This window comes from Theropithecus gelada, chromosome 19 (genome assembly GCF_003255815.1).
Source record: "Theropithecus gelada isolate Dixy chromosome 19, Tgel_1.0, whole genome shotgun sequence".
Taxonomy (NCBI): domain Eukaryota; kingdom Metazoa; phylum Chordata; class Mammalia; order Primates; family Cercopithecidae; genus Theropithecus; species Theropithecus gelada.
The window spans coordinates 6,628,867-6,638,614 of record NC_037687.1 but is presented as its reverse complement, the minus strand read 5'-3'; the positions used below and the strand labels follow the sequence as shown (position 1 = coordinate 6,638,614).

The 9,748-nt window shown below is 51.6% G+C and overlaps 1 protein-coding gene across 2 annotated transcripts; it reads left to right on the top strand.

The window, feature by feature from the left end:
- Positions 1 to 1,473: 1,473 nt before the first annotated feature.
- On the top strand, positions 1,474 to 8,904 carry TNFSF14 (TNF superfamily member 14). Of its 2 annotated transcripts, XM_025368328.1 has the most exons (5): positions 1,474 to 1,763; positions 1,901 to 2,208; positions 4,591 to 4,627; positions 4,884 to 4,925; positions 6,690 to 8,904. In XM_025368328.1, exons 2-5 carry the CDS (start codon positions 1,990 to 1,992, stop codon positions 7,112 to 7,114), a joined length of 723 nt encoding a protein of 240 aa, XP_025224113.1. In that variant the 5' UTR covers positions 1,474 to 1,763; positions 1,901 to 1,989; the 3' UTR covers positions 7,115 to 8,904. The 2 variants fall into 2 exon arrangements, with proteins under 2 accessions (XP_025224113.1, XP_025224114.1); XM_025368329.1 differs by lacking the exon at positions 1,474 to 1,763 and having other exon boundaries at positions 1,948 to 2,100.
- Positions 8,905 to 9,748: the final 844 nt, after the last annotated feature.

Sequence of the window (9,748 nt, the reverse complement as noted above, 5' to 3'; positions counted from 1 at the left end):
TGAATTTTAAAGTGGCAACAGATGAAGCAGGACATCTAGGCATCTAATGAGGAAGCTACTGCAACAAACCAAGCGAGAGATGAGGGTACCTTAGTGTCTCAGTCAGCTCGGGATGCTCTCAAGATACCATAGACTGCATGGCTTAGATGACAAGCGTTTATTTATCATAGTTCTAGAGGCTGGAAGTCCAAGAGCACAGTGAGGTTCCGGTGAGGGCTCTCTTCTTGGTTTACAGATGGCCACCTTCTTGCTGCGTCTTCACATGGAGGAGACAGTGAACATCTCATGTCTCTTCCTATATTGGTACAGATCCCATCACGGGGCTCCACCACCATGACCTGATTACCTCCCAAAGGTCCCATCACCTAACACCATCACACTGGGGATTAGGGCTTCAACATATAAATTGGAGGTTGGGGTGGGGCGGACACAAACATTCAATTCATAGCACCGAGCTAGGGTGGTAGCAGCAGGGATGGAAACAGGCGGTGGGATTTGAGATCTGGTTTGGAGGTTGAATGAACAGGACTCGCTGCAGGGTAGAATGTGAGGACAAGACAGAGGGAGGGACTCCCAGGTCTTAGGTTTGGCTCACTGGGTGAACAGTGGTTCTAACACTTGACTATGAGTTCCAGTTTTTAAAATCCACACGTGAATGCATGCACACTTATACATGGACCTCCCCACACACATGCACACACCCGTGCAAGCGCACACACACACATGAATGCATGCACACTTACACATGGACCTCCCCACACACATGCACACACCCGTGCAAGCGTGCACACACACACATGCACCAATGCACAGGTACACACATGCACACACCTGCACACAGCACATATATGCACACCCACTTGCACATGTGATGCATGTACACACATACACACACGTACACATGCATGCAGGTACATGGACCAAATGCACATGCACACAGATGCACAACACACATGTATGCATGCACCTGCCCACATAAGAACACACATTTACATGCCAGCACATGTATGCATACACAGGCATGCACACGTGCAAGTGTGTACACAATACACACTTGCATGCACACAACTGCATACACACATCCACATGCACACACCACACACATATATGCATGCAGACTCAGGCACACACACAGAGCACACATCCACTCCTTTATTCCACTCTCGTATTTTTCACTGCACTTGTCACATCCAAACACAACAGAAGGCCAGGCACAGTGGCTCATGTTTGTAATCCCAGCACTTTGGGAGGCTGAGGTGGGCGGATCGCTTGAGGTCAGGAGTTTGAGACCAGCCTGACCAACACAGTGAAACCCCGTCTCTACTAAAAATCCAAAAAGCAGCCAGGCATGGTGGCACGCGCCTGTAATCCTAGCTACTTGGGAGGCTGAGGCAGGAGAATCACTTGAACCCAGGAGATGCAGGTTATTCTAAGCTGAGATCGTGCCACTGCACTCCAGCCTGGGCAACAGAGCGAGACTCCCTCTCAAAAAACAAAAACAAACCCACAACATTTTATTTTCTTGTTTATGAGGTTTCTTGTCTCTCTGGCTTCACCAGGAGAGGAGCACCATCGAAGCAGGGAACCTTGTCGCCATTGTTCACTGCCGCATTCCCCACACCTAGAGCAGAGCCTGGCATGGACAGAAAGTCCTCAGGAAATATTTGGTGGCCCCAAGCAAAAGAAGCATCCAGGAAGGGAAAGCTGGGGGCTCCCCACTAAACTTGCCACTTGAGTCACATTTTCAGAAGCCTCTGGAAAGTGTGAGAATCTGCATGAGTGAGAGTGAGACAGGGCCAAGGCCGGGGGCGGAGGGGACAGGAAGAAGAGGAGGGTGAGTGGGGGAAGGGGTGGGGCTGAACCCCAGCTCTAAAGGCGGCCCTCGGGTGTCTGTCCGCAGCGTGCACAGCCCAGGAGGGTTGGGCAATTTTGGTTTCCTCTGAGGTTGAAGGACCCAGGCGTGCCAGCCCCGCTCCAGGCACCTTGGGCATGGAGGAGAGTGTCGTACGGCCCTCAGTGTTTGTGGTGGATGGACAGACTGACATCCCATTCACGAGGCTGGGACGAAGCCGCCGGAGACAGACGTGCAGTGTGGCCCGGGTGGGTCTGGGTCTCTTGCTGTTGCTGATGGGGGCCGGGCTGGCCATCCAAGGCTGGTTCCTTCTGCAGCTGCACTGGCGTCTGGGAGAGATGGTCACCCGCCTGCCTGTGAGTGGGACCGGGGGGCTGACAGTAGGTGGAGGCGAGGGGGGCTCTCCTGTGTCACTGTGGGTCACTGCATGTCTCTGTGTGTGTGTGTGTGCAGGACAGGGCACAGGCTGAGAGCAGCTGGCTTGACTGGTTGCTGCTCCCAGCCTTGGGCAAGTGAATTCACCTCCCTGAACCTCAGTGTCTTCATCTACAAAATAAGGGCAACCTCTTCATAGGGGACGAAGTATGCTACGGCGTGTGTGGTACCAGACAGTGCTGGCTCCACCCGTCGGAACTGACACCCCAACACTGCCATGCACACCCCTGTGCACACACACATGCATTTTTTCTGTACTTTTTTATTTTCGAGACAGAGTTTCACTCTTGTTGCCCAGGCTGGAGTGCAATGGCGCGATCTCTGCTCACCACGACCTCCGCCTCCCAGGTTCAAGCGATTCTCCTGCCTCAGCCTCCCCAGTAGCTGGGATTATAGGCATGCACCACCATGCCCAGCTAATTTTGTAATTTTAGTAGAGATGGGGTTTCTCCATGTTGGTCAGGCTGGTCTCGAACTCCCGACCTCAGGAGATCCACCCGCCTCAGCCTCCCAAAGGGCTGGGATTACAGGCACGAGCCACTGTGTCCGGCCTTCTCTGTACTCTTATCACTGCTACTGAGATTGTCATTAATTCTCTGACCATTTCCATCTGTGGAAATCTCTCGGGCTGCTTCCAGCTGGCCGTGGACGTGTCCGTCTGTCTGTGTGCCTCACCTGGGGGTCTGTGTGTGCCCAACACCATGCCCATGTGGGCTTGGCCCCTTTTGTGTCCTGGGTCTAGATCCGGTGGCCACACATTCTTGTCCACGTACCCATGTGGACGTATGTGTGTGTACCCACATGTCCACACACCCGCCTATCTGCAGCCGGTGTATTTGTGTTGTGTGTCTTTGTCTCTGGGTCTCCGTGTCTATAGACACACATGAATCCATAAACCACAAACCACATGTCCACACATCTGAGGCCACATGTGTCTTCTAAGCATTGTGACGATGTTGAGGTCTGTGCCCTGTGGCAGCTGCTATATCCCAAGGGTGGCGTCCATGTGTCCAGCCATCTCGCTGACCGCATTTTCTTGTTTTTGAGACAAGGTTTCTCTCCCATTGCCCAAGCTGTAGTGCAGTGGTGCAGTCTTGGCTCACTACAACCCCACCTCCCGGGTTCAAGCCATTCTCCTGTCTCAGCCTCCTGAGTAGTAGCTGCGATTACAGGCATCTGCCACCATGCCCGGCTAATTTTTGTATTTTTAGTAGAGATGGGGTTTCACCATGTTGGCCAGGCTGGTCTCGAACTCCTGACCTCAGGTGATCTGCCTGCCTCAGCCTCCCAAATTGCTGAGATTACAGGTGTGAGCCACCACACCTGACCTTGTCCATGTATTTTTAAATATTACTTATTTATTTAATTACATATTTATTTATCTTAGAGACTGGGTCTTACTCGGCTGCCCAGGCTACAGTGGAGTGGCATGATCAGAGCTCACTGCAGCCTCAAACTCCTGGGCTCAAGCAAGGCTCCTACCCCAGCTTCATAAGTAGCTGGGACTACAGGCACCCACCACCATGCCCAGCTAATCTTTAAAATTTTTTGTAGAGATGAGGTCTTGCTATGTTGCCCAGACTGGTCTTAAACTCCTAGCCTCAAGCCATCCTCCCACTTTGGCCTCCCAAAGTGCTGGGATTACAGGTGTAAGCCACCGCACTGGGCAATGTTACTTATTTATTAAACCCTTTTATTTTATTTTATTTTATTTTTGAGATAGAATCTCACTCTGTCACCCAGGCTAGAGTGCAGTGGTACAATCTGGGCCCACGGCAACCTCCCAGGTTCAAGCGATTCTCCTGCCTCAGCCTCCGGAGCAGCTGGGATTACAGGCGTGCACCATTGCCACGCCCAGCTAATTTTTGTAGTTTTAGTAGATACAGGGTTTTACTGTGTTGGCCAGGCTGGTCTCGAACTCCTGGCCTCAGGTAATCTGCCTGCCTCAGCCTCCCGAAGTGCTGGGATTAGAGGCGTGAGCCAATGCAGCCAGCCTATTAAACCCTTCTCTAGTGCATACTATGTGCCAAGCACTGTAATAATGCCTTACATATATTAATTCATTCAATGCCAAGCAGACACTATTCATAACTCTATTTACATAGAGGGAAACTGAGGCACCAGGTGGTTGTGAGGCTGCTAGGCAGGGGGTGTGTGTGTGCAAGTGAGTGCATGTGGCCCTGTGTACGCATCTGAGGGTGGTGTCGGTGGCCACGGTCCTCGTGTCTCACAGCCGTGTGTGAGCAATGCAAGGGCGTGGCCCCACTGCAGGTTCTTACCGTAGGCCCCTTCTGCATTTTCAGGACGGACACGGAGGCTCCTGGGAGCAGCTGATACAAGGTGAGTCAGGGTCCTGGTCCCAGGGAAGGAGGCGAGATGATTCCCACGCTGCCCCCACCCCTTGGTCAATTGCCCAATATGATTTGCACAACTGGCCAAATCCTCACAGGTGCCCCTCCCCCAGGCCTGAGAAGCAGAAGTTTGGGTCACTCCGGAAGGGGTGGGGTTGAATCCAGGAGGTGTACAGGATGACCCTGTAGAAGGCTGGCTTTTACCTCCACTGTCTTCGTTTCTAACCTCTGACCTCTCTCCCCAGAGCGAAGGTCTCACCAGAATAACCCAGCAGCGCATCTCACAGGTGAGGGGGACCCTGGATCCTGGCAAGGGGCAGGGGTCAGGGCGTCTCCGGAAGACCAGATAAACACTATACATACCAGTGTATTCATTCATTCATTCCTTATTTACTCACAGAGTTGCTCAGAACATAGGCCACAAGTGCTACGTGTTTCCAGTTTTATTTATTTTATTATTTTCATTTATTTATTTATTTATTTATTTATTTATTTATTTATTTACTTTTGAGAGTGTCTCGCTGTGTCACCCAGGCTGGAGTGCAGTGGCATGATCTCGGCTCACTGCAATCTCCACCTCCAGGGTTCAAGCAATTCTTCTGCCTCAGCCTCCCAAGTAGCTGGGATTACAGGCACCCACCACCACACCTGGTTACTTTTTTTTGTATTTTTAGTAGAGACGGAGTTTTGTCATGTTGGCCAGGCTGGTCTCAAACTCTTGATCTCAGGTGATCCTCCCACCTCGGCCTCCCAAAGTGCTGGGAATACAGGCATGAGCCACCGCGCCCGGCCTAGTTGTATTCATTTAATGAACTCTCATATAGTACTTATGCTGTGTTATGTGCTATGACACGCTTTCTACATATTAATTCATTACATTCTAAGCAGGTGCTATTAATGTGTCCATTTAACAGAGAGGGAAACTGAAGCACACAGCAGGTGCGAAATGCCGCCTTGGTTTCTCGGTTTTGCAAATTTGCATGTTTGGACACTTTTTTTTTTTTTTTTTTTGAGACAGGGTCTCACTCTGTCACCCAGGCTGGAGTGGCACTATCATGGCTCACTGCATCCTCAACTTGCCAGGTGCGAGCGATCCTCCCACCTCAGCTTCCCCAGCAGCTAGGACTACAGGTACCTGCCACCATGCCCAGCTAATTTTTTTGTTCTTTGTAGAGATGGCGTCTCCCTATGTTACTTCATCTGGAACTCCTGGCCTCAAACTCCTGAGTTTAAGGGACCTTCCTGCCTCAGCCTCCCGAAGTGCTGGGATTATAGGGGTGAGACGCCACACCCAGCCAAGTTTTGACACTTTTGGCAAGTCACTTAACGTTTCCATGCCTCAGTTTCCCCACCTGCAAAAGAGGGATGCAAAGAGTTGAGATGTAGACTAAACAAATTAATTTGCTTCTCTGTGCCTCAGTTTCCCTCATCTGCAAAGCAGGATTAAAGAGAATTAATACATACAAACAGGCTAGGCAGGGTGGTTTATGCCTGTAATCCCAGCACTTGGGAGCCTGAAGGATCGGTTGAGCCCAGGAATTTGAGACCAGCCAGGGCAACATTGTGAGACCCCGTCTCTACAAATACACACACATGCGTGCACACACGCGCACACACACACACACACTGCCTAGTGGTGACTGGCCTGGAGTCACACAGCAAAAGTAAGACATGTGAGGACAGACGTGGTGGCTCACACCTGTAATCCCAGCACTCTGGGAGGCCGAGGTGGGTGGATCACCTGAGGTCAGGAGTTCAAGACCAGCCTGGGCAACATGGCAAAACCCCGTCTCTACTAAAACTACAAAAAGTAACTGGGTGTGGTGGTGGGCACCTGTAGTCCCAGCTACTCGAGAGACTAAAGCAGGAGAGTCGCTTGAACCTGGGAGGCAGAGGTTGCAGTGAGCCGAGATCACGCCACTGCACTCCAGCCTGGGTGACAGAGTGAGACTCTGTGTCAAAAACCAAACCAAACCAAAACAAAACAAAACAAAAACAGAGTAACACATGTGCTGACCGGCAGCCCCCTTTTGTCTCTCTCTCCCAAACAGGCGCCAACTCCAGCTTGACGGGCAGCGGGGGACCGCTGCTATGGGAGACCCAGCTGGGCCTGGCCTTCCTGAGGGGCCTCGACTACCACGATGGGGCCCTTGTGGCCAACAAGGCTGGCTACTACTACATCTACTCCAAGGTGCAGCTGGGCGGTGTGGGCTGCCCGCTGGGCCTGGCCAGCACCATCACCCACGGCCTCTACAAGCGCACGCCCCGCTACCCCGAGGAGCTGGAGCTGTTGGTCAGCCAGCAGTCACCCTGCGGACGGGCCACCAGCAACTCCCGCGTCTGGTGGGACAGTAGCTTCCTGGGTGGTGTGGTGCACCTGGAGGTTGGGGAGGAGGTGGTCGTCCGTGTGTTGGATGAGCGCCTGGTCCGACTGCGTGATGGCACCCGGTCTTACTTCGGGGCTTTCATGGTGTGAAGGAAGGAGCGTGGTGCATTGGACCTGGGTCTGACACATGGAGAACTCAGAGGGTGCCTCAGGGGAAAGAAAACTCACGAAGCAGAGGCAGGGCACAGTGGCTCACGCCTGTAATCCCAGCACTTTGAGAGGCCTAGGCAGGTGGATCACCTGAGGTCAGGAGTTCGAGACCAGCCTGGCCAACATGGCAAAACCCCATCTCTACTAAAAATACAAAAATTAGCCGGACGTGGTGGTGCCTGCCTGTAATCCCAGCTATGCGGGAGGCTGAGGCAGGGGAATTTTGCTTGAACCCGGGAGGCGGAGGTTGCAGTGAGCCGAGATCGCACCACTGCAGTCCAACCTGGGCAACAGAGCGAGACTTTGCCTCAAAAAAACAAAGAAGAAAGAAAACTCAGGAAATAGATCTTGGATCACATGCGAGGGAACCCAAAACTCGAAGGTGGAGAGTTCAGTGGGCACCACCAGGGACCAAGAACTCAGCCATCTTGAGGGGTTGAAGACCCAGCAGGCACCTTCAGAAGACCCACGTAGACTGCAAACCCTGCCATGGACAATACTAAGGACAAAGACCCAGAGACTTGGGGTCTGTGGGCTCCCAAACATTGGGTAAAGTTGATTTGCCTGATATTCAGGAAGAAGGGGTGAGGGGTGGGTATTTATGCTTTTCATTCAGAAGAAAGTGGGACTTGGGACTCCAGGAACTTGGCTGGGGGTGGGAAACTTCCTCCACTTCCCTCCTCTCATCATGAGTACAGACAGGGTGGGCGGGAGACTGATCATCAGGACTCATCATGTAGAGCCCAGCCCACCCCTCCTACAGTCAGAGTCACATACTCAGATCCCACCCACAGACTGGTGGCCACACCTCAGCCTGGTCACAAAGAGTTACACTCGGATACATGGGCACAGCAGTGTGCTCATAAATGTTTAAAAACCAGCTGTCCTCGGAGGGGGATAGCTTTGTAATGTTTGCCAATTTCCAAGGTGCAAATGCTGCCACCATGGCTGATTTCATCACTGCCAAGCATAGACATCCCCAAGAGGGCACCACAGATCTGTCCCTGGCATCCAGCCCAGGACCTGGCACAAAGCAGGCCCTAGGGAAATGCTTGCTGATTGAAAGGAAGGAAGAAAGAATGACTATACAGTCACACCTATGGCATCCCACGAAATCTGTCACATGGCTGCGTAATCTCAGCCATTCTTTCACAACTATAGACTCATACACACGAAGTGCCAGACTCATGCGCAACCACAGAATCACATGGAAGGCATAGACGGCATCACAGACAGTCGCAGCACTGTGTGTATGTTAAAACACAACCACACAAAACTCAGACAGCATCCCAGCCACACAGCCACCCCCAGAGGTGTCACCGTCACACTTGGTAATTAATACTCATTAGATCAGACACAGAGAGACCAAGTTATAGTCAGACCTGGTTACACACACATACACACGCACACCACCACAATGGCAAACACACATGACACACATCACAATGACAAACACACATTATACACACATCACAGTGACAAACACATGACACACACACATCACAATGACAAACACACATTACACACACATCACAGTGACAAACACACATTACACACACACACACAACATCACAATGACAAACACACAACATTATACACATATGCACACAGCCTGAGGGCCTTCCTCAGCCCAGACTAACACATCTTGGGGTGAGGACCAGCCCTTGTTCATCACCCTGGGCCTCTTAACCACTGATCTTTGAAATAAATGGCAAAGAGTTGTACCTGGATCTGTCTAGTTCTTGGGGGAAGAAACTGAAGAAGGGGAGAGAGGAATTGTCAGGCCCAAAGAGCCCCACAGGGAAAGGGAGGAGTCGGAGGGGGGGCAATCATTAGCAACAGGTGGTGGCTCCTAGAGGCAGAGGGATGGAGGTAATGACCCGTGGAGGTCATTTTACAGACAAGGAACCTGAACCCAGTTGGCTCAAGTCCATGCAGGAAATGTGGGGGAAACCAGAGACCTCACGTCTGGATCTGGCTTCCTCTCCAATCCACAATTCCTGAGGAAGTAGAGGCTACATCCCGCAAGACGCCCTTATTAGACACATCCAGGACAGAGTGACAATCCGCCAAGCCAGTTAGAAGCATAAAACACAGGGAGCTGGTGGGTTGGGTGGGGGCAGATAATGATATGCATGCAAATTAGAGGGCCTATGCAAATGAGTATTGCCACGGAGGGACTCCTTAGCTCCTAGGACTCTAGGATATGGGTTTCGACCCCAGAGGCGAATGTATTGTAATTATCATTTTGTTGTTGTCATGAATGACAAGTCAAAATTTGTGGGCTGCTGTTGTTATTGCCAATAGTATTCTTGCCATTGTTGCACAGTACAGGGATGAAGGAAACAGAGTCTGCAATCAGATGATCCTGGGTTCTGAGTCCACTCTGCCACTCACTAGCTATACGACCTCGAGCAAGTTCCATCACCTCTCAGTGCTTCAGTTTCCCCATCGGCAAAATGGTTGTGGGGGGAGAGGAACAACAGTACAGATTCACCATCGCAAATTCAAAATGCTCCAAAATCTAGGCTGGGCGTGGTGGCTCATGCCTGTAATCCTAGCACTTTGGGAGGT

What these genes read in the sequence shown, in the direction of transcription:
- TNFSF14 (XM_025368328.1), top strand. Translation starts at nt 1,990, where the DNA reads ATGGAGGAGAGTGTCGTACGGCCCTCAGTGTTTGTGGTGGATGGACAG. An exon ending in AGATGGTCACCCGCCTGCCT is followed by an intron (nt 2,209 to 4,590) that starts GTGAGTGGGACC and finishes CTGCATTTTCAG; the next exon opens with GACGGACACGGAGGCTCCTG. An exon ending in CCCAGCAGCGCATCTCACAG is followed by an intron (nt 4,926 to 6,689) that starts GTGAGGGGGACC and finishes TCTCCCAAACAG; the next exon opens with GCGCCAACTCCAGCTTGACG.